Source organism: Polyodon spathula, chromosome 27, assembly GCF_017654505.1.
Source record: "Polyodon spathula isolate WHYD16114869_AA chromosome 27, ASM1765450v1, whole genome shotgun sequence".
Lineage (NCBI taxonomy): Eukaryota > Metazoa > Chordata > Actinopteri > Acipenseriformes > Polyodontidae > Polyodon > Polyodon spathula.
In genome coordinates this window covers 6,070,782-6,098,213 of record NC_054560.1, presented here as the reverse complement: position 1 = coordinate 6,098,213, position 27,432 = coordinate 6,070,782, and the positions used below count along the sequence as shown (strand labels likewise).

The 27,432-nt window shown below is 49.4% G+C and overlaps 4 protein-coding genes, 1 non-coding gene and 1 pseudogene across 6 annotated transcripts in view; 3 read left to right on the top strand and 3 right to left on the bottom strand.

Annotated features, from left to right (window-relative positions):
* The window catches only part of LOC121301280 (RNA polymerase II elongation factor ELL-like), a 794,007-nt gene that overhangs the window by 754,417 nt on the left and 12,158 nt on the right, over positions 1–27,432 (top strand). The gene's annotated exons all lie outside the window — the stretch shown is intronic.
* LOC121301276 (elongation factor 2) lies at positions 196–9,145 on the bottom strand. The gene is made up of 13 exons (XM_041230486.1): positions 9,043–9,145; positions 7,333–7,547; positions 6,888–7,069; positions 6,122–6,333; positions 5,713–5,891; positions 4,955–5,060; positions 4,118–4,370; positions 3,626–3,821; positions 3,148–3,514; positions 2,212–2,565; positions 1,884–2,066; positions 1,480–1,612; positions 196–946 (listed from the first exon to the last, which is right to left on the bottom strand). The coding sequence occupies exons 1-13, from the start codon at positions 9,043–9,045 to the stop codon at positions 753–755; spliced, it is 2,577 nt and encodes an 858-aa protein (XP_041086420.1). The 5' UTR covers positions 9,046–9,145; the 3' UTR covers positions 196–752.
* LOC121301683 lies at positions 4,814–4,882 on the bottom strand. Its single transcript, XR_005947640.1, has one exon. It is a non-coding gene; the product is annotated as a small nucleolar RNA SNORD37 (small nucleolar RNA).
* Positions 12,770–20,154, top strand: LOC121301289 (cyclic AMP-responsive element-binding protein 3-like protein 3-B). 2 transcript variants are annotated; one of them, XM_041230542.1, is made up of 10 exons: positions 12,770–12,915; positions 14,998–15,141; positions 15,356–15,638; positions 16,602–16,705; positions 17,317–17,427; positions 17,501–17,607; positions 17,892–17,960; positions 18,612–18,696; positions 18,904–19,003; positions 19,309–20,154. In XM_041230542.1, exons 1-10 carry the CDS (start codon positions 12,892–12,894, stop codon positions 19,605–19,607), a joined length of 1,326 nt encoding a protein of 441 aa, XP_041086476.1. In that variant the 5' UTR covers positions 12,770–12,891; the 3' UTR covers positions 19,608–20,154. The 2 variants fall into 2 exon arrangements, with proteins under 2 accessions (XP_041086476.1, XP_041086475.1); XM_041230541.1 differs by having other exon boundaries at positions 17,314–17,427.
* On the top strand, positions 20,701–22,290 carry LOC121301308 (annotated as a pseudogene).
* Positions 25,856–27,379, bottom strand: LOC121301307 (NAD-dependent protein deacetylase sirtuin-6-like). The gene has a single exon (XM_041230578.1). It carries the CDS (start codon positions 27,293–27,295, stop codon positions 26,879–26,881), a length of 417 nt encoding a protein of 138 aa, XP_041086512.1. The 5' UTR covers positions 27,296–27,379; the 3' UTR covers positions 25,856–26,878.

The window sequence follows — 27,432 nt, the reverse complement described above, 5'->3', positions numbered from 1 at the left end:
AATTTAAGGACAACACACAGCCATTCCAGATTAGAGCAAATTCAAATGCTGAGCAAGCTGTACCTGCGCAGGGCTCACACACCAGGCTGAGCAAGTCTTGGATCTTCATCTTATAGATCTGGACCAACTGCTGTCCAGGGAAAACATACCACATCCTCTACGCCCACATTAAGAACTGAGACACACACACAGACGTATAGTCATCATGTTAAGTTTATTGGTCATTATTTCCCCCAGTGAATGATGTCTGATCCCATGTATCCTTGCAATATACTGCCCTCTGCAGGTGGCTTAAAGATACAACACAGCTTGTTTTACAAGCAGCAGCAATCCCCAAAGCCTCCTTCCCTTCTCCCTGGACACAGTACTGCTGCTGCTGCTGCTAGAGGAGAAGGCAAAGTGGGGTCACTAGAGCAGTTGTTAGTGTGAAGGAGGTGAGAACCACTAGAATGGAGCAAAACAAACCTCTCGTCAAGAAACAAACTGAACCCAAACCGCGAGGGAGTTGTGACATACACAGATTTGTTGCCATTACACTGCAGCAATGCACCTCTCCCTCCCTGTACCTCAACCCAAAATAAAGTCAAAATGACAGGTACAGTTTCTCATTTTTTTATTTATTGTTATTTTCTCTTTGCGTGTTTTGGCAAGTTGTTCCTCTTTAAGATTAATTATTAATATTTTTCAGATCTGCAAATAGTCCTTCAGGGGTAGTTGGTCTCTGTCTCTCTCATGGCAGCAGCGTGGTCAGTTTACAGTTTGTCCAGGTAGTTGTCCAGGGCCGGGATGCCCTCCTTCAGCCCCTTGCGCTTGCGGGTCTCTGCCACGACCAGGAAAGGCTTGGTGGAGCTGTCCCCGGGGTCTCCAGGCAGGATCTGCCAGTGGTCAAACACACACTGAGGGAAGGCCTGGCCGCCGGTGTTGGAGCGCAGGTCAGCGGTGAAACCTGGGAGGAGAGAGGAGAGGATATGCAAGACGTTCCACACGAGTACCACCATTCATTTGAGAATGAAAACAAAACACAAAGCTGTACATGTAATTTGATGCATTACATTTAGAAAACTTTTAGTTAGAGGAAATTATAACACACACTGCTGGAGAAAGTCAGCTTTTGTAAATATCAGCATTAACATGGTGCGATGCGAAATGTGTTCTTGTGAAAACCACCGAACAGAGCAGCTGTTCAACTCTGGCAGAGAGCGCGATGTATCCGTTTAATAGCACCTCAGAACAATCTGTTAGAACATTCTTTCTGTATCTTAATACAATAAAAGCCACCACAATTACTAGTTTTACTACCTGCAAATTCAGTCAAATCAGAACATTTTTGTATCAAGTCAACATTTAGAACAAGAAGCACCAGGGTTGAGGTCAAACCTTTTAAAAAATCAATTCCCTGGAAAGAAACACAAATTGACAGCAGCCCTGCCCTGCCCGCCCCCCCCATTGCTCCGCAGCGCATGCCCGGCTGGCACTCACCGAAGGACTCGTTGACGGGCAGGAAAGCCTTGACGATGAACATGGGGGTACCAGCCACCTGGGACTCTTCAAACACATGGCCACGCTTCCTGTTCAGCACTCCGTAGATCCCTCCCACCACCTGCTCTGGGCACTGAGCAGAGAGAGACAAAGAAAACCAGGCTTTAATATTCACCCAGGACTCCTACACCAAGAGAAGCACCCTGCAGAACCAGTCAAGAGCACTCAGGATATCCCCAATTTAACACTGTATATGGATTAGAGCAGGTGTCTTGTCAAATACAGGATTATAAAATAGGGAGGAGACAATGTGGTAGTGACTGACGGGGATACAGTAAGAGAACTTTAAGAGTTTAGTTTAGGAAAAAACACGTTCTCCAGCTCAGTCCCTGTGCATCTCTCACCTGGATCTCCACCATGTAGACCGGCTCCATGAGCCTGGGCTGGGCGGTGAGCTGGCAGGCGTACAGGACTCTCCTGGCTGTGGGGATGATCTGTCCGCCCCCACGGTGAATGGCGTCCGTGTGCAAGGTCACGTCGTGGATATCGAAGCGCACGGCACGCATGTTCTCTTCACACAGAGCGCCCTGACGGGAGAGACACGACAGTCAGAAAAGCAATCCGCTTGGCACTGCACCCCACAGTAATTCAGCTAAGCCAGGTCACTGTACTCACAGGACACATTCACTGCCTGCAGCAGTCTCCAGCCCCCCTCCTCAGCCCCCAGCTCACCTCCTTGGATGCCCACTGGAATCCAGCCACCACGCTGTCCTTGATCTCGTTCAGGTACTGCACCCCCTTGGTCACGTCCACTAGCAGGTTGGGGCCGGTTCCGTCTGGGCCGAAGCACCAGATCTTGCGGGCCTCCGTCACGTCCCACTCGTACTTCTCGGTGAGGTAGCGGGCGCGGGCCTTCAGCTCCTGCCGAGCAGTCACTTCCCCCTTCTCGATGTCCTCGGCCAGCCCGTCCTGGAAGGGGCGGGCCTTCATGTACAGGCGGTTGTGCTTGTTGGGGGATTTGGACAGGCACATCTGGTCAGAAGCCTCGCTCACAGTCTCTCTGTATGAGACAACTGGGTCAGATTTCTGCAGGCAGAGAGGAGAGAGTCAGAGATGTTACACACATTCACCCAAACAAAGATTTTAATATGAAATTAAGTGACAAGCACATGTTACCTTAAGTTACAAATTAGTCAAGGAAGTATCTGGCAAGCTAATGCAACTCACTGTGTAGTTTCATAAGAAACTCTACAAGTGTCACTACAGGAAACCTGCAAAGTGAAACTAACCCCTACCCAATCAACCTGAATGCAGACTCCTGTGTTGCTCTGGTCATGTAAACTGGGTTACAAAGCCATATGTTCCCTCTGTAGGATTAGTTGTGCATACGTACACACACACTGGCTGCATAACAAACATCCCTACACTGAGGCAGGTGGCAGTGTGCGTAAAGTGCTTAGAAGAAACAATGAATTCAAAACAATAAACGTCTCTCTCAATGACAGAAGTGCCAATGCTGTGCATTCCAGCAAGTGCAGAAAGTTTATCAAGAACCGTGTGCCCCTGCATTGTGTACACAGCAGCAGAGTGCAGGGTTCCCATTTACACACAGACTGAAGTGCTCAGGGTTGGGGTCAGTTCCAAGTCTTCCAGCTCCTCTGCGCTCACCTTGATCGGGATGCAGGCGTGGTCCTCCTCCAGGTCCTTCAGGCAGATCTCCAAGTGCAGCTCCCCGGCTCCGGCGATGATGTGCTCCCCAGACTCCTCAATGATGCACTGCACCATGGGGTCTGACTTGGCCAGCCTCTTCAGCCCCTCCACCAGCTTGGGCAGGTCGGCCGGGTTCTTTGCCTCCACGGCCACACGCACCACAGGGCTCACACTGAACTTCATGACACGCAGGTTGTGGGCGTGCTCGAAGGTGGTGATGGTACCGGTCTTTACCAAGTACTGGTCCACGCCCACCAGACCCACGATGTTCCCGCAGGGTACGTCCTCGATGGGCTCCACATAGCGCCCCATCATCAGAATGGTCCTGAGGAGAAGAGGGAGAGGTTAGGGGGCTGCTCCACTGGACAGGAAAGAAAAGGGCCAAGTTATGCAAGGCTATGAAGCATATGTTTTGGACCACCCTCCCAACACTCACCTCTGGATGGGTTTGATGTACAGGTCATCCTTCTTGCCAGGCACGTAGTTGGGTCCCATGATCCTGACCTTCAGACCGGTGGACACTGTGCCAGAGAACACTCTGCCGAAAGCGTAGAAGCGGCCCTTGTCGGAGGTGGGCACCATCTTGGAGATGTACATCATCAGGGGGCCCTTGGAGTCGCAGTTCTTGATACCTGGAGAGGGAGAGGAGTCAGGGAGCAGTCGGGAGACTCCTGTTGTGTAGCAGCTTGCTAGCGCTCTGTACAACCTCATGCAAAAACGAGGAATGGCTCCAACTGCTATGCAATGGGGGTCTTTAAAACGATACCTTGAAGTGTGTTTCCTTTACTCTGGCTAAAGGAAATCACTCTGCAGTGTATTGGGAAGCAAGCACCATCCACCCTGGCTAAAGGAATCACACTGCAGTGTTGGGGAGCAGCTTCCATCTACCCTGGCTGAAAGAATCACATGTTCGGGAGCAGCCTCATACCCATGGCAGCCTCATCGTCGCCGGGTCCCTCGTACAGCAGCTCGCAGCGGTACTTCTGAGCCGTCACAGGGGAGGGCAGGTGAATGGTGATCATCTGAAGCAGCGCCTCGCCAGCAGGCAGCCAGCGCCTCATCACTGCCTTCAGCAGGGGCTTGCCTTCCTTCTCCTTGTCGTCACTGTCCAGCTTGATGTCCAGCTTCTCAATCAGCTTGGCGGTCTCGTCCTTCTTGAAGTTCATGATGGCATCAAACACCTGACAGGCAGAGGAATGGGTTAAAACTACAAGACACACAGTCAGAGCTGAACCCAAAGGATATCAAGCTACTATTATATCTCCATGCCAAGTCACCGAGTTGGTCAGATCACTGTTTAAAAAAAAAGAAAAAAAAAAAAAGAGTCCAGAAGGGGGCCACTCTTCAGTGTGTTTGATTGTAAACTCAACCCACTTAGAAACCACCGCAAAAGGCTGCCGACCTCAGTTCCACTTAATTCAAGCTATTGAAGTAACAAGGAGACCCACATTCCCCAGTGAAATCGATCCTGCAGCGCTAGTTTACACTGGAGCTGGAGGAGCAAGTCACTGCACAGTGCAGGCTCAAAGGCTCACTTGCGGTACAATCTTGTATTTCAGGATCAAAAAGACAAGGACCCCCGTCCTCGACGTGGCATTAACTGGGTCACCCGCGAGTGTGCTGGCATCAGACTGAAGAGTCTCATCACTAGACAGTCAGGTCAAAGTGAAGAATGTTTGAAGTCATCATATGCAGACACAAGCCCTGCTGTGGACAGGGAGCCCCATGGAAGAGGTCTCTGCATGTGTTACTCGGCAGGGCTCACCTTGAAGATGGGGTCCAGCACCAGCTGGGAGAAGGTCCTGGGCAGCTTCTTGCCTTCTGCGTTGGTGGCAGACTTACTGAACTTGCCGTTGGACGGGTCGAAGAACCTAGAAGGCAGAGAGCGAGAGGGGTCAATTCATAGAGCAGGCAATCCCAGCCTTTCCACAGGCAGAGGAGACACAAAGGGTTGAATCCACAGCTCGTGTCGCTTGCAAGGCCTGTACTGCAAGCTTGCTGTTTTCTGCAGGGGCTGATCATCTTTCAAGATTGTCTCCATGCTGCCTGGTAAAGTGATCCGACTGAACTGCTATTTTTATACAATCTGTAACTTGTGTAGAGAACACTGCTCCTGTATGCAGGCATTGCTGTGCTTTATGGTGTAAATGCAACCCTCACACAAACACTGTACACTTCTATAGAAAAGACAGCCCAATGTATTATATATCCCCAAGGAAATACTAGTTATTCATACAAGCTTCCATCAGACTGGCACTGGCGTTTGACACTGCAATCACACTGCTTCAACAAGTTCCTGAAACTTCTACCAAGTTACAGGCTGTCCTGTGGAAAATATAGTTACATATGGCTTGTTTCACAAGCCCCTGATTAGCAGCAATCATAAGCTATCATTCCTAAAACATTAGATAGTCCAGGACTGGTGCTAACCAAGGTCTGTGAAAGCAGGGCGTTCGGTTTTAAATCACCTGTAGATTCTCCCCGCCACCCCATTGGCAGCCCCTGAAGATCCCTCCTCCTCACCTCTCTCCCCACAGCTTCTTCATCATGTCTTCCACTTTCTTGGCCCGGTCGGTCGCGTTGAGCTGGGCATCTCCCTTGGCAGCAAACTTGGACACGTACATCTCAGCAAACTGCTTGAGGGTGAAGGCCCAGCCGTGAAGCCCGGAGCCAAAACCCACGGTACCAACGACCGGGTCGATCTGGAGAGGAAAGGGGAGGGTCAGGGTGAGTCCAGTCTCAACTCGCTCCCTAAAAACGACCGTCACTTGGGATTGGTTTGTTTCCATGACATTAAGCACACCAAACACTTTATTCAAGAACCACTCTTATCTTCAGCCTCGTCTCGACACAATGCCACACACTTCTACTGCAATACAAGGTAAATCGTGGAAAAAGCTTCAGGATATAAAATCGCCGCACCCAGACTCACCATGATGTTGCCCATGGGCCCGCCCTCATCCTCTCCGTAGGTGGAGATGATGACATTGACGTTCTCCACAATGCGCTGGAAGGTCTGGTACAGGGATTCGGGTTCCAGCTGCAGCTCCAGCAGGGCCCGGTCCATCTTGTTCATCATCAGAACTGGCTTGATGCGCTCGGCGATGGCCTGTCGCAGCACTGTCTCAGTCTGTACGCACACACCTGGGCAGGGAGAGCAGGAGTCAGTGGAGCGATACAAACTCAGCAGCTGCTCAGAGTCATGTGCATTACGCCAGGGGGGAAAATGAAGCGTACAAATGCCAACTGGCATTGAGTGAAACAGCAACCAGTGCAGGGGTACATAGTTTTCAGTTGGTTATTGGTCACCCACAGTGACATGCCCAGAACTTCTAGAAAGTCAAATAAAAAACGCAGAAGACAATTCAACTTAATCAGGCAGACCAATATTTCAGCTGGACACCTTCATCAGTATCTTGGACTGAGTTTCTGATGTCCAACAGTACAGGTCCTGTGCACACTGTCCCATGCAGGGATTGTATCTACAATTAATCACAACCAAATGCAGGGCTATTTAAACCCCTCTCCTCCCACCAACTAGGAAAACCTGATCAATACATTGACTTTCACATGTAGCTTCACAACAGAAATGCATACAAGTTTACTCATTAACATTACAATAGTCTGTTAGAAGTTACCAGAAAATAAAAAAAAGAGACCACCCTTTTGTTGACATTCCGGGCAAGGAAACTGCTTACCGGACACGCAGTCCACCACGACCAGGGCCCCGTCAGTGACACGCAGGGCAGCCGTCACCTCAGAGGAGAAGTCCACGTGCCCGGGGGAGTCGATCAGGTTGATGAGGAAGCCAGAGCCATCCTTGCACTGCTTGATGAAGGCCAAGTCCTTCTCAGACAGCTCGTAGAACAAGGAGATAGCACTGAGACACACAGGAGAGACAGAAGCAGTGAGACGCAGAGGAGAGAGGGGCAGCGAGACAGCCGACTGGATTGGTGTACTGATTGCTGGCTTTTCCACACAATGATTTCTGAGGAGCATCAGCCTGTGCAGCACTCCACTGCTGGAGCAGTTCCATGTAAACTGGGGTCCACGCAGCTTATAAACTGACAGCAGAGCCGGGATGTGCGTGACCAGAGGGAGGGGCGTGTGCAGGAGTGTGTGTGCGTTCAGAGGTTCACTCACGTGGATTTGATGGTGATGCAGCGCTCCTGCTCGTCCTTCCTGGTGTCGGTGAAGCGGGTCTCTCCGGCGCGAGACCCGGCGATGATGCCAGCCTTGGAGACGAGTGAGTCGGTCAGCGTGGACTTGCCATGGTCCACGTGGGCAATCACAGACATGTTACGGATGTTGGACTTCTTGTCCATGATCTCACGGATCTGGTCTACTGTGAAGTTCACCTGGCAGAGGAATGGGCAGTGGGCAGGGGGGGGGGGGGGGGGGGGGGGGGGGGGGGGGGGGGGGGTCAGTCAGGAGACGTGGGGCTAGAGCCACAAACCAGCACTAGGGAGCAGCCTGCTAAACTCAATTCACTTAAATCAAACACATGTTAATCATATAGACTTGGCTGTCTACGGGAAAAAATTGAAACCAGTAAAAAAAAAAAAAAAAAAAAAAATGCTTCTTTGCTGTAATACTGCAATGCAACCGCATCTTTGCAGCAGCAGAAACAAAAAACCCACATCCTGTACGGTCTGCCAAGCTATACGCAATCACCGCATAACACACGACCCCGCTTGTGCGCACTCGACTCCAGAGTCTGGGCAGGAGACATTTTGTAGGGATCCGCACTGCTGTATGGAAACAAAGCGCGGCTGCAGTACCGCAACCCGCCCCCGAGGGCGCTGCGAACCGCTGCACGACCACCCACCGTCTTACCCACGCACGACAGGGGCGCTTGCATTCGCTTTTTAATCACGGTCAACTCAACGCCAAGCGCAGCGTTTCAGAGCCGAGCCCGGTTGTGTTTCACAGTGCAGTTTCCAGCCCATTGCCGGCATGGTCTGCGCAACGCGTCTCCAGTGCCTGATCGGGGCCGGAGCAGAGCCGGCTTTCAGAGCCCCCTCCTCACCGCAGCCTCCCATCAAGAAGCCGGGGCTGCCTCGCTTCCACTGATCCAGGTCTGCCTGCGGGTCCCTGCGGGTCCCCGCTGCTGCTATCTCTCTTTTTGACGATTATTTTCAGGCCAGACCGACGCTGGTCGCGACACCCGGCCCACGTGGACGGGTCGCAGCCGAGGCCGCTCCGTCACCGCAATGTTAACAGAGCGGGGAAAAAAGAGGCACGTTTACATTTATTTTATTTAAATACAAGTCCTCAAATTGATTTCAAAATGAGCTATTTCTGCCCCTATGAAACAGCAGCATCTCGGCGTCATGTTCACGCGTGGGTAATTAATACGCGCTGCAGAGAGCACGCCGCACGGACAGGGCGTTGGCGTGTTTAACTCTTCCACGACGGAAGAGTTAATTAATATGATTTAATTTCTTTAATTGCTCGTGTTAATAACGCGGCTCCCTCACGCAGCACACAGACCCGGACTCCATTTTAAACCAAACCGGCAAGCTTCACGACACACGCAGCGCTAAAAACACCAGTGAAAACAAAACCATTTCCACAACACCAGCCGCTTCCTCAAAACAAACAAACAAACAAACAACCAAACAACCAAACAAACAACCCCGCAGAGCCCTAATGAGAGAGCGGGCCCGCCGCGCCACACAATAAAACACCAGCTGCCATTTTACACATCTCCCACCGCCGGGACCCGCGTCGCCTCTTCAAACCCTTCTCCGGCACAGCTCCTGAGCCCGTCCCGCCCTCCATATCCCTCGACAGCGGGGGAAGGGGGTCCGGGTGTTCAAACTGAAACACACCAAGCGATTTTCAACTCACCATTTCGGCGGATGGATGACGATAATCTTCACAGAGAAACCCGAACGCTGCCCTTAGCGACTGGTAAAGGCAGGGAAGAGAGTGCTGACGTCAACACAGCCGCTTTTATACCGCCGGCAGCCCGTGCGTAGCGTGCCCAGCGTGCCCAGCGTGCCCAGCGTGCGATCCTCCCCCTGTAGGTAGCAGAGAGCTCGGAGTCTGGTTTCACAAAAACTGCGCAGGGAACTGTGAGGCTGGTTTCACAAAAAAACATTTCAGATAGGCTGGTTTCACAACGCAGTTCAAGTTTAGCAGTCTGTAAAATCCCATTGCACTTCCATGCAAATATAAATACACAAATTACAGAAAATATTGTGTGTCACAGGTTTTGTCTTGAAAAAAAAAAAAAATATATATATATATATATATATATATATATATATATATATATATATATATATTTTTTTTTTTTTTAACAGGTAAAATAACAAGATAGTTTGCTAGCTAGTTGGCCCCCTTCATTTAAACACAAATAAGAGATGATTATAGTAAACAACTTCACTGAAGAGACTCTGTAAACCTCACAACTCTCTCCTATACTGGACAGTGTGACTCTCTCCTATACTGGACTGTGTGACTCTCTCCTATACTGGACTGTGTGACTCTCTCCTATACTGGACTGTGTGACTCTCTCCTATACTGGACTGTGTGACTCTCTCCTATACTGGACAGTGTGACTCTCTCCTATACTGGACAGTGTGACTCTCTCCTATACTGGACAGTGTGACTCTCTCCTATACTGGACAGTGTGACTCTCTCCTATACTGGACTGTGTGACTCTCTCCTATACTGGACTGTGTGACTCTCTCCTATACTGGACTGTGTGACTCTCTCCTATACTGGACAGTGTGACTCTCTCCTATACTGGACAGTGTGACTCTCTCCTATACTGGACTGTGTGACTCTCTCCTATACTGGACTGTGTGACTCTCTCCTATACTGGACTGTGTGACTCTCTCCTATACTGGACTGTGTGACTCTCTCCTATACTGGACTGTGTGACTCTCTCCTATACTGGACAGTGTGACTCTCTCCTATACTGGACTGTGTGACTCTCTCCTATACTGGACAGTGTGACTCTCACCTATACGGGACTGTGTGACTCTCTCCTATACTGGACTGTGTGACTCTCTCCTATACTGGACTGTGTGACTCTCTCCTATACTGGACTGTGTGACTCTCTCCTATACTGGACAGTGTGACTCTCTCCTATACTGGACTGTGTGACTCTCTCCTATACTGGACTGTGTGACTCTCTCCTATACTGGACAGTGTGACTCTCTCCTATACTGGACAGTGTGACTCTCACCTATACTGGACAGTGTGACTCTCACCTATACTGGACAGTGTGACTCTCACCTATACTGGACTGTGTGACTCTCTCCTATACTGGACAGTGTGACTCTCTCCTATACTGGACAGTGTGACTCTCACCTATACTGGACAGTGTGACTCTCACCTATACTGGACAGTGTGACTCTCTCCTATACTGGACAGTGTGACTCTCTCCTATACTGGACTGTGTGACTCTCTCCTATACTGGACTGTGTGACTCTCTCCTATACTGGACTGTGTGACTCTCTCCTATACTGGACAGTGTGACTCTCACCTATACTGGACAGTGTGACTCTCTCCTATACTGGACAGTGTGACTCTCTCCTATACTGGACAGTGTGACTCTCTCCTATACTGGACAGTGTGACTCTCTCCTATACTGGACAGTGTGACTCTCTCCTATACTGGACAGTGTGACTCTTACCCAGTTGCTGTAGTGCTTGCATCAGCTTGCACTGAACTGCGCCACACTTTGTCAGATTCCACTGTTGCTCTTAATGATAATATTTTCTGTGTCTTGCACTTGATTCTACTCTTCTAGGTGTCCGTACACTTATCACACTTACTATGTGTTCTTACTGGACTCGTATGGGCAAATATTTACTATAAGTTATAACTGCGCTTAGCCAAACTGGCTCTCATTCCTAATTTGCTGTATTCTCTTTGCTCTTACTTGAATTGATCTTATTGTACTTTCATATCTGCTCTTATCTATTGTGATATTCGGTAACGTGATCTTTTATAATGTGATACTTTGTACTGTGATATCTTGTAACCATTGTAAGTTGCCATGGATAAGGGTGTCTGCTAAGAAATAAATAATAATAATAACAATAATAATAATAATAAGGGGTGGGGTAGATCCTTGCATCTACCCCACAGTTCCTGTCATTATTGATATGTAAAACTGCACCGCCCCACAGTACCTGACCCAGCCAATCAGGGCAGGCCTGGGCCTCTGCAGAGATGATCAGACCTCTGACTCGTCTCGCCTCGGATGTGTTTAGCAGCCCGTGCTCTATTCACACACACACACACACACGGCATTCCCCATGCCCCAGCCTGCTCCCTGGATCCCAGCCCTGCTGTACCACACACAGCAGTCCTGACTGCACTCATACCCACACCACCCTGCCAGCACTGACTGCGCCCCAGTGAACCTCAACCTTTGAGCCAAACCCATCTCCATCTCATCAGATAAACAGCAATTAAACAATGTGCAGCCCTAAAGCTGGCACCAACCGAGGACCAAGCGGCACCATAATGGCAGTACAGACAGACAGACAGACAGGAGCACTACAGTGGTAATACAGACAGACAGACAGGGGCACGTCAGTGACAATACAGACAGACAGACAGACAGACAGACAAACATGGGCACGGCAGTGACAATACAGACAGACAGACAAACAGGGGCACGACAGTGACAATACAGACAGACAGACAGGGGCACTACAGTGGTAATACAGACAGACAGACAGACAGGGGCACGACAGTGACAATACAGACAGACAGACAGACAGACAGACAGGGGCACTACAGTGGTAATACAGACAGACAGACAGACAGGGGCATGACAGTGACAATACAGACAGACAGACAGACAGACAGACAAACATGGGCACGGCAGTGACAATACAGACAGACAGACAAACAGGGGCACGACAGTGACACATACAGACAGACAGACAGACAGGGGCACTACAGTGGTAATACAGACAGACAGACAGACAGGGGCACGACAGTGACAATACAGACAGACAGACAAACAGGGGCACGACAGTGACGATACAGACAGACAGACAGGGGCACGACAGTGACAATACAGACAGACAGACAGGGGAACGACAGTGACAATACAAACAGACAGACAGGGGCACGACAGTGACAATACAGACAGACAGTCCATCCCCAGTCTCCACAGATCTGCTCAGCATTCAGCAAACAGTAATCAGCATGTGGGGGTGAAACTGCATGATTTAGACAGAGCGATGGACAGGAGCACTTTTGCAAGACAGCCTGGTACTGATGCAACATGTGTGTATATGTATATATATATACTGTATATATATATATATATTTAAATATACATAACACTATATTGTGCAAAGGACTTGGAGATAAAGACACTTTGTGTTTATCAGAAGTGTGTCAGAGGTCACGCAGTGATTAGAAGGGGAGAACTTTGGACCCTCTCCTCGGGGGGGAGGGGGGGTTTGCGAACCACAACAGCAATCCCCTCTGAGAACCCCATTGGCCAGTCAAAGGATTCCTGATGCTTCAGCCAATGGGAGGAACGCCTGGTGTTGCAATCGATGAGATCACTTTTGCCCTGTTGGAGTTTAATCTTGAACCTCAAAAGTGTGCCTGTGAGCAGAGAGAGGGGATCCAGAGCTGAAGTGGAAGGAGTCAATCAAGGAGGCAAAAACACATAACACTGACTTGAATCTGCAGCGTTCACCTGAGCTTCAAACCATGACACTGCTACTAGCGGGGAAGGTAAGGGGCAGCTTCTTAGAGAGAGGGTTTCTTCTTTTTTTTTTCTTTTAATGTTTGTTTTTGGTTGAATAAGAACCTCTTTTGCAAGTGTTTGCTGTTCAGAGCAGCAGGGCAATGCGTGCACTGGCAGGGAGCAAAGTGCAGGAGTGAGCTAGCAGAGAAACTAACAGTGAGCAAGCTGAGATTCAGTGTGTGTGTTATTGTGTGTGTGTCGCTATATGTGAGTGTATCTGTGTGTGTGTGTGTGGGGGGGGGGGGGGGGGTCCCTGTGTTTGTGTGTCTAATGCTCATTAAAAAAAGGTTCAAAATCTAAATCTTGATACCAAACCAACCTCACTCCAAGAACAATCCGTCTTTCAACGCAAAACAATGCATCCCTCGCTAAAAAGGGGATCCCACAGAACTGTTTTAGATTTTGGGTTTCACCAACAAAAAAACCCACAATATTGGAAAAAATATGATACTTTTTCTTGGTGGCAGTTTTAGTAGAGGGGCAGGAAGAGGGTAGAGGGAAGGAGAGACGAGGATGAAGAGGGGAGATGCGAGGAGGGGAGTAAGAGAGGAGGATGAAGAGGGGAGATGCGAGGAGGGGAGTAAGAGAGGAGGATGAAGAGGGGAGATGAGAGGAGGGGAGTAAGAGAGGAGGATGAAGAGGGGAGATGCGAGGAGGGGAGTAAGAGAGGAGGATGAAGAGGGGAGATGAGAGGAGAAGAGGAGTAAGAGGAGGATGAAGAGGGGAGATGCGAGGAGGGGAGTAAGAGAGCAGGATGAAGAGGGGAGATGCGAGGAGGGGAGTAAGAGAGCAGGATGAAGAGGGGAGATGCGAGGAGGGGAGTAAGAGAGGAAGATGAAGAGGGGAGATGCGAGGAGGGGAGTAAGAGAGGAGGATGAAGAGGGGGAGATGCGAGGAGGGGAGTAAAAGAGAGGATGAAGAGGGGAGATGCGAGGAGGGGAGTAAGAGAGGATGGAAGAGGGAGAGAGGAGATGGGTAAGCATTGTAAAGCTGAGAGATCTACAATAAGCATGTTGACAATCACGGCAAACCAGGGGAAACTCTGGTCACTGCATCGTGTAGCCATTGGACCAGCATGGTGCCCGTGCACATATTCCTGAAGTGGGTGCTGGGTTTGACCTCCTCCTCCTCCTCCTCCTCCTCTCTCACCCCTGACTCATTGTCCTTGACCTCTCCCTCGTTTACAGCCCAGTAATCAGGCATCGCTCAGTAATGACCCTGTTTGTGCCGTTGCTAATCAGCCCTTGTTTGTGCTCACAGTCCATTGCTTCTGCGCAGGATAGAGACTCTCTCACAGCTGTGGGAATGAAAAACTGGAACCAGTTTCTATCACTGCCCACTCCCCATAGAGGAGTGCTGACCAGGGCTTTGAAATCCATTATCTGACATCTAATAATATTAGCAACTGATCCCTTAGAAAAGTTTACTGCAGTAACTCAGCACTGTCATTTTGCAATGCTTACCCATGCTTTACCATGCTTTCACTGTGCTGTATTACATTGTGCTGTATTACACTGTGCTGAGCTTTTGCTGTGGGGAACGTTTACAAGGGATCGTCCTGTTATTGCGTTGTTTGCACACTAGATGGCACCCCTGTCGGTGCTGTTGGAACAGACTCTGGCTGGGACTGACCTGATCAAGGAAATAGATCTGGAGCTGGCACAGTGCTGTGCATGTGTGTGTCAAAGTGTGTGTGTGTGTGTGTGTGTGAATGTATGTGTGCTTCTGCGAGTGTGTGTGAGTGTGCGTGAATATATGTGTTCTTCTGTGAGAGTGTGTGTGTGTGTGTGTGTGTGTGCGTGAATGTACGTGTGCGATTGTGACTGTGTGCGTGAATGTATGCGTGCGTCTGCGAGAGTGTGTGTGTGACACAACCTACCTTATGAGGACACAGGCCACGCCCCTGTAATCTTTAAACATAACTGAACAAAAACGGTTTTGAAATGAAAACGTTGAGTGAAGGATGTGTGCTTCCCTGCCACCCCCAGTGTCTGTGCATGAGCCTGCTATGAAAGGCTGCAGGGCTGTCTGGTCTCCGATGACCCCTCTCCCCTCCTCCTCTCCCCCAGGGGTCAGGGGGATGTGAGCTGGGTGGGATGGAGCTGCTTGACCTCCTCTTCGACCAGCAGGACGGGATCCTCCGCAACGAGGGCTTAGGGGGGACAGCGGCTCACCACGGCAACGCACAGAGCTGGCCAATCACAGAGCAGAATGTGAGTCATAGCAGAAACCTGACCACGCATCTGTCTGTCTGTCTGTCTGTGAGCCTCTTTATTATGTGTCTCTCTTTCTCTTCACACTGACCCTCCTCTCTACCTTCTTACTGTTTCCTTCCCTCTCTCCCCCTCTCTTTCCCTGTCTCTTCTCCTCTCTCTTTCCTTGTCTCTTCCCCTCCCTCTCTCCCTCTCTCACTCCCTGTCCCCACAGCTCCTGGTCAATCCTGACAGTGATGATTTCCTCAACTCTCTGCTGGGTGCGGGTGACTCAGTGTCCAGCTCCCCCTTGTGGTCGCCAGCCACCAGTGACAGCGGCATCTCTGAGGACCCCCACTCTGACCAGCTGGACAGTCCGCAACACTGCCAGACCCCTGACAGCCCAGCCGTTTACCAGCCTGCCCAGACCCAAAACGAACATCCCTGCCTGGGCACTGCCAGCACTGAGTCCCCCCAGGCCACGGACATGCTGGAGCCCGACATCACCATCGACCTGGGTACGGGACTGCTATAGACACTGCACTGCTATACCCACTCAAACACTGCTATAGACATTGCACTGCTATACACACTCAAACACTGCTATAGACACTGCACTGCTATACCCACTCAAACACTGCTATAGACATTGCACTGCTATACCCACTCAAACACTGCTATAGACACTGCACTGCTATACCCACTCAAACACTGCTATAGACACTGCACTGCTATACACACTCAAACACTGCTATAGACATTGCACTGCTATACACACTCAAACACTGCTATAGACACTGCACTGCTATACACACTCAAACACTGCTATAGACATTGCACTGCTATACACACTCAAACACTGCTATAGACACTGCACTGCTATACCCACTCAAACACTGCTATAGACATTGCACTGCTATACACACTCAAACACTGCTATAGACACTGCACTGCTATACCCACTCAAACACTGCTATAGACATTGCACTGCTATACCCACTCAAACACTGCTATAGACACTGCACTGCTATACACACTCAAACACTGCTATAGACACTGCACTGCTATACCCACTCAAACACTGCTATAGACACTGCACTGCTATACCCACTCAAACACTGCTATAGACATTGCACTGCTATACACACTCAAACACTGCTATAGACACTGCACTGCTATACCCACTCAAACACTGCTATAGACATTGCACTGCTATACACACTCAAACACTGCTATAGACATTGCACTGCTATACACACTCAAACACTGCTATAGACACTGCACTGCTACACACTCAAACACTGCTTTAGACACTGCACTGCTATACACACTAAAAGAATAGAACTGTGCCGGTAATGAGATTGCTATAGACACTGAAAACACGTCTCTTTAGATTCTGCACACTGCTATACAAGCTCACTATACACATGCCCCACCCCTCTCTCCTCCTCTTCAGTTTATTAACCCTCTCCTCTCCTCAGAGGGCTGGGACTCCTCTTTCCTCTCCCAGACCGGGCTGGGAGTGCGTTTCGAGACGTTCCCACTCACAGTGAAGGACCTGCTGCTGTCAAACACCTCCGAGCTGGTGAGTTGGGGGGTTTGCGAAATGAGACACTGTCCAGGGAAAAGATCGGAGAGGGCCGGGGGGGGGGGGGACTATAGGAAGACACAGTACTCTGATGGAGACACTAGCCGGAACTTTTGTCTACTTGACATTAAAAGTTTTTTTTTATAAGTTTTACCCTTAGTTTCTGACTGATTGTTTAGAGGTTATTAATGAGTGTGACAAAAAAAAAAATAATAATGATATATTGAAACCCTCTGATTATCAACCTGTGATGAGTTTCTTTGCCATTATAATAACCCTCATGCTCAGAATCTAATTACATCAGTTTAATTTCACTGGGGATGAAACGTGATTACCGATATAATTGCACCTGAGTCGGGGGGGGGGGGGGGGGCTCCAGAGACAGCCAGCACAGGCTCCCGGTCCACTTCATTGCATCCATTTACCCTGATCAGCCCTCTTCAGGGTTTTTTGCTTGTTTATCATCAGGATTTTCAAGAGTAGCGCTACATGTCAGAATCCAATCCAGTGGCAATGGGGAGGCTCTGTCCCTCGTGGGGATTACCAGGTTGTCTGGTTGTCTGGTTTGACTCCCTGTTACTTGAGTAGCATCTGTTTCTTCCCAGCAGCCTCAGCAGCAATCCCAGCAGCCCTTTCAGGAGCTGGTTCTGAATGAGGATGAGAAGAAACTGCTGGCCAAGGAGGGAGTGAGCCTGCCCAGCCAGCTACCGCTCACCAAGGTAACACTGTCTCACACACACACACTCTGCCCAGCCCGCTCCCTCTCCTCACTCCTCCTCCCTGTTCCCGCAGTACGAGGAGCGCATCCTGAAGAAGATCCGCAGGAAGATCCGCAACAAGCAGTCGGCCCAGGAGAGCCGCAAGAAGAAGAAGGAGTACATTGATGGGCTGGAGAGCCGGTACGAGCTGCAGAACGAGACCCTGAGGGAGGCTCAGCTCTGGACTGACTCCCCGCTCACTGCAGTGTGTGCGTGTGTGTTGGGTTTGCATGTTTGTTCAATGGCTGGTTGATGGTTGTATTGAGTGGTTGATTGCTGTATTGAGTGGTTGATGACTGTATTGAGTGGTTGGTGGCTGTATTGAGTGGTTGATGGCTGTATTGAGTGGTTGATGGCTGGTTCACAGCTATGTAGAGTGATCAATGGCTCAAGTGATACATGGCTGTGCTATGTTGTGTCTGCAGGATGTCTGCCTGCAATGCTCAGAACGAGGAGCTCCAGAGGAAGGTGTTCCAGCTGGAGAAGCGCAACACGTGAGTCAGAACCTCACTGACCGTAATACTGCTATTCACACACCTAATAGCATTGCTATTAAAACAGTAATAAATACTGGTATTCACACACCCAATAGCATTGCTATTAAAACAGTAATAAATACTGGTATTCACACACCCAATAGCATTGCTATTAAAACAGTAATAAATACTGGTATTCACACACCCAATAGCATTGCTATTAAAACAGTAATAAATACTGGTATTCACACACCCAATAGCATTGCTATTAAAACAGTAATAAATACTGGTATTCACACACCCAATAGCATTGCTATTAAAACAGTAATGGAATACATTGCTATTAAAACAGTAATAAATACTGGTATTCACACACCCAATAGCATTGCTATTAAAACAGTAATAAATACTGGTATTCACACACCCAATAGCATTGCTATTAAAACAGTAATAAATACTGGTATTCACACACCTAATAGCATTGCTATTAAAACAGTAATTAATACTGCTATTCACACAATCAATAACACTTCAAAAAAACTTGAAATCCCCATAGAAGTAAGTGGGGGAGTCAATTCCACTGTTGTGTAACACAGTATAACCTGCCACTGTATAAACTGTATACGAATGCATCCTGACGTTGTTGATGAATATTGTGTGTCTGTGCAGGTCTCTGATAACGCAGCTCAGGAAGCTGCAGGCCCTGGTGATGCACGGCTCCAACAAGACAGCGCAGACTGGAACCTGCATCCTGGTGAGATCCTGCACCGCCCCCCCCCCACCCACATACTGACGCGCGCACACACACACACGCACGCACGCACGCACGCACGCACGCACGCACGCACGCACACACACCCATGCAATGCTTCTGACATGCCTGTCCGATAGAGGGTTGAACTGTTGATTGGTCGGTTGGCAGCGAATAAAGATGGACCTCCCTCCCTCTCCCTCCCTCCAGGTGCTGCTCCTCTCCTTCTCCCTAATCCTCTTCCCCAGCCTGCGGCCGTTCTCCGACAGCCAGGTGGCCCAGGAGGGAGGAGACTTCATTCCGGTGCGAGGTGAGTTCATCTGTCAGGCTAGTTCAAGAGCTTGCTGCCTTTTACCTTCCTCTGGAGATCTGGGTTCCAGTCTGGGGGGCTAGGTAGCACAGACAGTGGGCTCATTCACTAGCCTCTCACTGTGTCAAATCAGACTGGCCTGCAGGCAGGAGCTGGATTCCTGGAATACGCTGCAGAGTGTACTGTACTATGCTCTAGGAAGCTGTGGTGTTTTGTATGATAGTGTCCTGTATTTGCACAGTGCAGTATTGAGAGTATACGACACTGCAGGCAGTTCCAATGTTTCCCTGTCTCTGTGTCTACAGTGCAGTCCCGCTCACTCCACGGCCTCGAGTCCTCTCGTGTTTTCCACGCCGTGGCTCACGACCACGTCTACTCAGCGCCGGAGCAGGGGGAGGGTCCGGGCGCCGTGTCGTCACTCGAGAAGATGCTGAAAGGGTACCGACTCGTTGACTCCGCCCTGAACACCAGCCAGGCCGAGGCCCTGGAGCCCGAAGGGTTAAACAGCGCTGACCCCATCACCGGCCGCAGAGTGACCACCTTGAGGTGGAGCGGGAGAGGAGTGAAGCAGGGGGTGGTGCCTGTGCATGCGGACGAGATGTGACAGCACAGTGCAGCGCTGCACAATACAGCACGATACAATACAGCGCAACACAATAACACACACCCAGAACAGTGCTACACAACTCATAACAACACACACCACACTGTAAAACACAACACTACACATCTAAAACCTATTATTATCAACCTGTTTATTTCCTAATTTACTCTTTTCAGAATTGTAATATAACGTGTTTGTCTTGTATTTGTTTTTTGTTTTTTCGATCTTGTGTTTTTGCTTTTTTATTTTAAATTCACTGTTAAAAGTGAATAGCAGCGGCTTTGCTATAGCCACTGTGTCTCTATAGACACGCTCTGTAACTGCTAGAGCGCTGTGTTAATTCTCATTTCATACTGACGGGGTAGATTTCTGGGTGGGGAGTCGAGAAGAAAATCGTGGGGTGGTGGGGGGAGGTAAATATATTTTGTTGTAAATTGTAACCATTAAATATGCATTTAAAAACTACTGCCGTTCTTTGTCTCCTTCGTTCTTTCAATGCAACGTGACCGGACTGCAGCAGGAGGGCTGTCTATCCTGTCCTTGGAGAAAGTGAAAGGGATTTTATGAAGTTTAAAAAAAAGCCCTGGTGCTTGTCCGGTTTGTGTCCCAGATTAATAAGAATACATGAATGAGAAACGCGCTCTATAAAAACTGGAACGATCAACACGGTAACGGGATGGGTTGAGAATGGAAGAAAAGGACGGGAAACGAACGAACCAGTTGCTACAGTAACGAGTTTGAATGAGAGAAGCGCAGGGACATTATTCATTATGCCATCGATCAAGAGTATCTCCGAGAACTACAGCCCTCATAGCCATGTGCACAATATTATTCGTTATACCTAAGTTATAATGCCCCCGCACCCCTTCTATCTAATCTCTCTGGATACAATCAAAGATATGTCGGGCGGCATGGACAACTTACTCAGTTCTTGCAGGCTCACTGTAAATTATCAGTCAGACATACTTAGAGGTAACCTTCTCATTTTACGTTATTCTGAACGGTCTGCTTGCATCACGGCATCCCTGCTCCGTCCCGGCTTGTTAAGTCTAGTCCCAGCTGCTCTGACAGTGCGGAGGCTGCGGGTGGGTGAGCGGGGGATTCGGCAGGTTCTTTCAGCACCTTGGACAGCTGCCTGACGCTGCCCTTCTGGGCGGTGGACACGGCCATGGACTTTCGCTGGCCGTTCGGGAAGGTGATGTGCTAATTCGTCAGCTCCGTCACCACAATGAACATGTACGCCAGCGTGTTCTTCCTCACCGCCATGAGCGTGGCGCGCTACTGCTCCGTCGCGTCCTCGCTGAAGATGCGCCCACACCTCTGCGCCTGCTCCACCAAGTGGGTCAGCCTGCTCATCTGGCTGGTCTCCCTGCTCGCCACCCTCCCGCACGCCATCTACTCCACCACGGCTCTGGTGACGGACGAGGAGCTGTGTCTGGTGCGCTTCCCGGACTCCGGCTGGGACCCACAGATTTTGCTGGGGCTCTACCAGACGCAGAAAGTGCTGCTGGGCTTCGCCATCCCCTTGGTGATCATCTCTCTCTGCTACATCCTGCTGCTCCGCTTCGTGCTCAGCAGGAGGGTGCGGGGGGCGGGCAGCGAGAGCAGCCACCAGCAGCGGCGCTCCAAGGTCACCAGGTCCGTCACTGTCGTGGTCCTCTCCTTCTTCCTCTGCTGGCTCCCCAACCAGGCTCTGACGCTGTGGGGGGTGTTCATCAAGTTCGACCTGGTCCCCTTCAGCAAGGCTTTCTATAACGCGCAGGCGTACGTCTTCCCGCTGACCGTCTGCCTGGCTCACACCAACAGCTGCCTCAACCCCGTCCTGTACTGCCTGATTCGCCGCGAGTTCAGGGCCCTGCTCGGGGAGCTGCTGCGCAAAGTAACGCCCTCTTTCCGGAGGATCAGCCCGGTCCGCTCCCACTTCACACGCAAGAACAAAGTCGCCGAATCGCCGCTGGTGATTATACAGATGGACAGGGTGGCCTCGGTGCCTCTGTGCGGCGGGTAGAACAGCTCCCCCGGAAAAAAAAAAGAAAAAAAAAACAAGCAAAAAATAATTGTGTGTAATCTGGAGCAGAGTAATCCAGCAGATGCATTTGCTGACAAAACTGAGCAAAACTTTCCAGATAAAAGTAATCTCTATACTTAATATAGGATTGCAAAATCCTGTATCAAAATCATTTTGCTCCAGATTATAGGTTTTGAAAAACCGTCCGACCCCAAGGGGCTCGGAGTGACTCTGTACAAATGATTATTATTATTATTATTATTATTATTATTATTATTATTATATTATTATTATATTTAAAGAGATTTTTAGATTCGCGTGTGAAGTTTTAGTTATGATTTATTGTTTATTTGTAAAACCCCTCCTGTTACCTCTCTCTTTCAGCTGCTACACGTTTAATTGTTAAGATGCACTCGCAAAGAAAATAGGTGGGTAATGACATGATAATAACGAGCACACGGAGGAGCCGAGAGAACAGACTTACGACAAAATCAACCCGCACAAAGACGCAACGTGTCCATGTGCCAACCGAACTGCCAAAATAAAAATCAGAATACAATCAATCACGGAGACGAATCACACGCGAGACCTCGCCTAGGACTCGAACGCTTCTTTCTAGAACAAGCTCTATAGAATCCTGTGTTGTTCGATATTCTGTTTACGCTTCATTGCTTTAACAAAATGCGAGCTTGATTGTAAAATATCTGAAGTTTTTCAATAAAAGTCTAATATCTATAAACATGTCTGTCTTTCATGTGCGGGGAACATTTTATAAAAAAAGGGTCATAATAATAATCTATTTTTATATAGCGCCTTTCATTGTGGAGGACCATCACAAGCGCTTTGCAAGATAGGAGACTCGGGTGTGTGGGCTATGCATCGGCTGCAGAGTCGAGGAGGTTCAGTGACTCGCTCAGGGTCACACACAGTGAGTCAGTGGCTGAGCTGGGATTTGAACCCCGGGCCTCCTAGTTACAAGCCTGTTTCTTTAACCATGAATCACATAATCTCTATGTTAGGAACTCTTCCACTGGTGAGTTCAAAACACAGAGAAACTCTCAGCTGCCTAGTTCTAGGATGCCCTGCACCACGCACATACACACGCACACACACACAAACACAGAGAAACACAGGAATGCACATCCACACACACAGAAACAGAGAAACACAGCAATGCACATCCACACACACACACAAACACAGAGAAACACAGGAATGCACATCGACACAGACACACAAACACAGAGAAACAGAGAAACACAGGAATGCACACACACACACACACACAAACACAGAGAAACACAGGAATGCACATCGACACAGACACACACAAACACAGAGAAACACAGGAATGCACATCGACACAGACACACACACACAAACACAGAGAAACAGAGAAACAGAGCTCAGTGGTTAGACAGCCGGGCTGCAGTGTGGAAGGCAGTGGGTTCGAGGAGCTCAGTGGTTAGAGAGCCGGGCTGCAGTGTGGAAGGCAGTGGGTTCGAGGAGCTCAGTGGTTAGAGAGCCGGGCTGCAGTGTGGAAGGCAGTGGGTTTCAGTAGCTCAGTGGTTAGAGAGCCAGGCTGCAGTGGGTTTGGTGTAAATTGATAAGCCAGGTTAGTTCTCAGTAGCTCAGTGAATTCCAGATCTCCAGCAGAGTCTCCTCCCTCACAGCTGCATTGCTATGGAGATGTCCTACACCCCCCCCCCCCACACACACACAGATGGGGAGGGTTTGCTTTTACTAGAATTATTATTATTGATTAATAATGGAAGAGCCAAGTGGGAAAACACAGAAGCCTTTGATAGGATTAGAGAAGCAGTGCAAGCCAAGGTTTGCCCATTGCCAAACCAGAACACGAGCACACGCCCAGCCTCTGCCTTGCTATCACAGGTTACTCAGGAAGGGTAAAGTAACACTGGAGCTGCTCTCTACTTGTGCAAATGGGATTGAGCTCCTCAAACCCACCGTCTCCCACTGCCCTGCCCTCACCCTCGTCATGAGCACAGGGTCTCCCCAAAAAAACCCCATCAAGACGGAGGCCTGTCATGAGAGATCAAACCCCCGCCCCGCACTCAAACCGAAGGTGTTAACAGCCTCTGAATCACTCAGTAATCCAACACTCCACACACAAGATGCCTCCTGAATCACCGAGTTACGCACTCGCCTTGCTTAGCTCCGCGGAAATGATTATTCTGTTACATATTCATGAGAAAGAAAGAAGAAAAAAAAAAACACTTCAAAATTGGGGCCTCAGGGAGCGCATTTCATTTGATAAAATGACAAGCTGACTCATCCGTTTCTTTTAATTGACTCTGCTGGTTTCCATCAAACTTCAAAAGGGCTTCAAACCTCCATGTAAGAGAGCCAAAGTTTTCTCTAGTCTCCTAATAACCGAGAAGGGTTTCAATTTCCTGCCAGCACTGAACTCGACCCCCACCTTTCCTCTGGGAAGCACAGACCCCCTTTCAAACGGACAGGTTTAACTGCCCCCCCCCCCGGGGGCGCGAGAGTCAATCTCCCGCTCTCTGCTTTTAATCATTCTGAAGAGAAAAAATGAAGCAGCATGCTGGGAATTGGCTGCTTACATGCCCTATTTTCTCTAGCTCCTGTCCTCCACTTTTCCACTGCCTCCTCTCCATCCCTTTTGTTCCTTCACTTTCTTTCCCTCCTTTCCACTCAGGCAGATAGCCATGCTCTTTGATGATGTCAAGGCTACTTCTTGACACAGTGAAATAAGTTGTGTGTTGTCTCCTCTCCTCTCCTCCCTCCTTCCCTGATGAAACGCAGCTGTGATCACTGTCGGCAGCTCCAGACCCTGCGCCTCACATCCAATTCAGGGACAGCTCGGTCAGCGTCTCCTCTTTCTGCTGCTGCTGTTTGTGTGCGTTTTATTTATTTATTTTTAAACTGCTTTTTTTGAAGGTTACAGGAAGAAATAAAATCCTTTGTACAAAAGGCTCAATGCCCACAGAGAGCGATTTGCTAAAACACAAGTTCTCAGCAGAGGAGGAGCGAGGGGGAAAAACGTGAAAACAAGGGAACAGGATCCAAACCGATCAGAGCCTTTGAAGGGGGCGCTGGTGTGCAATGCTGGGTTCAGTTTAATCTGTCTGTTTTCAAGCAGGGACTTCAAGACTCCTGTTGGATGTCAAGACCTGTGCAATTACCCAGAGCAGGGTGCTTGAAAAACAACAGGAGTTTTTCGGTATTTCTAAATGCAGCACTCTCGCAGGTTTCAACACATGGAGTGCCACTGCCCTCCTTTGAAGACGGGCCACTTTCGTCATTTTGTTACGATAACCTACTCTAATTGTTAACCGCAAAAGTCACGTTGAAATGTTTATTCTGCAAACACAGTCCTTCAGATGCTTTTATGACGCTTCGATGCAAAATAAAAAACTGAAGCCTAAAAATGATCCATTTCTTGGCGTGTTCTCCTCCCCTCAGTGATACAGATGCTCCATTTTCTCTGTTCTGAGCTTCGTAGCTGGCATGAAATGTCAAGAGAGCGCAGTACAGGCTGCAGTAGCGATCAAGGATGGCCAAGAAGTTGTGAGAGAGCCAGTCCTCATAAACCAAAATAGGGGCATTTCAAAAACAAAACACAGCAGTAAAGCAATGCTAGCGGAGAGCTTGGGCTGCCGAGAAGCTGTAAGCAAGCTAATCCCTGAAATCATAGTATTAGGAAAAAAAACAGAAACTGATTCCTTTCCATGTGAATCGCATCCCCCATGGAGACCCAGATAGAACCGCTGCTCTCCCACGGGGCAGGGCAGGAAGGAGGCAGCCTGAGCCTCACTCCCCCGCAGGCACTGGCACTGCTGTTCTCAGAGAATCGCCACTTACCTCGCACTGCGTAAGCATCTTCTTAGGGACAACATTGCGACTATTTTCGTAATGTTTTTTAATGAAGCGCATGAGGTCTCCTTTACGAACCCCACCGAGAAACACAAAGCTGCTGCTTCTGCAAAGAGCTCACGTCCAGCTGCGATGCGGACATCCGCTCTGAATACCGCGACGCCAGGGTCAACTTGACCCGCTCCGAATACCGCGACGCCAGGGTCAACTTGACCCGCTCTGAATACCGCGACGCCAGGGTCAACTTGACCCGCTCCGAATACCGCGACGCCAGGGTCAACTTGACCCGCTCCGAATACCGCGACGCCAGGGTCAACTTGACCCGCTCCGAAAACACAACCTTGAAAATCAGACATGAAAAAAATATTTTTTGTTTTTGTTTTAATATACAGTATATAAAACAGAATTATGAATCCTCCGTTACAGACGCGTGTCTAAAAGGTTTGTTGCCCAGACTGGTTATTCAGCGATGAGATCAAGCTCTCCTCAGTTGAGGGTCACTGGCGGTACCCGAGCGGAGTCCCCATTCCAAGAGGAACGAGTGAAGTAGCTGCTTGGGTTCGTGTTGATCGCTGTCGCCCAGTGAAAAGCAGCAATCAGCACAAACTCAAGCAGCTGCTGCTCCTTCACTGTTCGTGGCTGATGACCCTCGCTTGACTGCCAGCACTTGATTTCTGTGAGGAGCGCTCAATCCGAGTAACTGAATAATCAATGTGAGCACACACACATTCACCTGCCTCTCATTCACGACTCTGTCTCAGTAACTAATGGTCTGCATATAAAAGGGCAGCTCTAAATTGAAACCTCAGAGATCTCACAAGGTCGCCTCTCTCCTGGATGGACTGGCTGTAAATGATATGCTGATCCGAGCGAGGAGGACGTGTGAATCTGTAATGAAATCTTTACACCTCTCCCTGCCGTCGCGTGATCCGCTAATGTATGCGACTCCCATGGGCAGCGATCCACCCCTTTCATCATCCCAGCATTACATTCACCCAGACAAGACTGCTTCAAAACGAGATACCTGATCCCTCTCACAGCAGGGACGCAGCAAACCTCCCATGGCAAGCGTTCACAAACAGTTCCTGTGCTCACCTTTACTTCCTTTCACTCTCTTTCTGTCTACACTACAGTCCTGTTTCCCAGACCCAGATTGGAACCCAATTAAAAGGTTTCCAATTAAACCAATCTGAAACCTTGCCTTCGGCCAGGCAGCCCAAGAACAGTGCCAACCAGGATCCGGGAAACCAGCTGTGTGATCGTATATATAAAATAAAACAAGACTGTAAAGTAAGTTTTAAAAAAACAAAAACCCAACAAAGCAAGTATTAAAGACAGCCCTGTGTGTCTCTGGCGTATAAAATGAGGTGTTGCGGCCGCGTGGTTTTCCCGACTGTTTCGTTCACGCTACTAAAGGCTCCAGCTTGGCTCTCTTCCTCCCTGGCTGGCAGTCCTGTTTGGTGTCCACCAGCTCCGGGCTGGTGGTGGGACAGTCTCCTCTAGCCTCCTCCTGCTCCACTGTCTTTTCTCCGCTGTCCTGGCGAGTCCCGTTTTGGTGACAGCGAGGCTCTGGTTTTGGAGTGACCGGCTGGGGTTTGGTCTCTGTCTTGGCAGAGAGAGGCTCTGACTTGATTTCCTGTTTCACCGTCTCCTGGACGACCTCGGAACTGTCCCGCACCACAGGCCCCTCCCACTCCGGAATCTCCAGCCCGAGGTGCTTCATCAGCTTGGTCATGACATCATCGACGTAGCCATAGATACGCAGGTCAGCATGCTTGTCCTGAGTGCAGAGAGAGAGAGAGAGAGAGAGAGAGAACATGTTGCACACTCACAATTCAAAATGAGATCTCTCTAAGACAGTGTAAAAAAAAAAAAGAAATCCAAGTACAGTCGATGAAATGCGTGTGTTCATCAACTCCCCTGTTTGATGGCAGCAGTGCTGGTGGCACAGTGTTT

What these genes read in the sequence shown, in the direction of transcription:
- LOC121301307 (XM_041230578.1), bottom strand. Translation starts at nt 27,295, where the DNA reads ATGTTCTCTCTCTCTCTCTCTCTCTCTCTCTGCACTCAGGACAAGCAT.
- LOC121301276 (XM_041230486.1), bottom strand. An exon ending in GGCCCATGGGCAACATCATG is followed by an intron (nt 5,892 to 6,121) that starts GTGAGTCTGGGT and finishes TTTCCTCTCCAG; the next exon opens with ATCGACCCGGTCGTTGGTAC. An exon ending in GCCCGTCAACGAGTCCTTCG is followed by an intron (nt 947 to 1,479) that starts GTGAGTGCCAGC and finishes CTCTCCTCCCAG; the next exon opens with GTTTCACCGCTGACCTGCGC.
- LOC121301289 (XM_041230541.1), top strand. Translation starts at nt 12,892, where the DNA reads ATGACACTGCTACTAGCGGGGAAG. An exon ending in CACTGCTACTAGCGGGGAAG is followed by an intron (nt 12,916 to 14,997) that starts GTAAGGGGCAGC and finishes CCTCTCCCCCAG; the next exon opens with GGGTCAGGGGGATGTGAGCT. An exon ending in ATTGATGGGCTGGAGAGCCG is followed by an intron (nt 17,608 to 17,891) that starts GTACGAGCTGCA and finishes TTGTGTCTGCAG; the next exon opens with GATGTCTGCCTGCAATGCTC.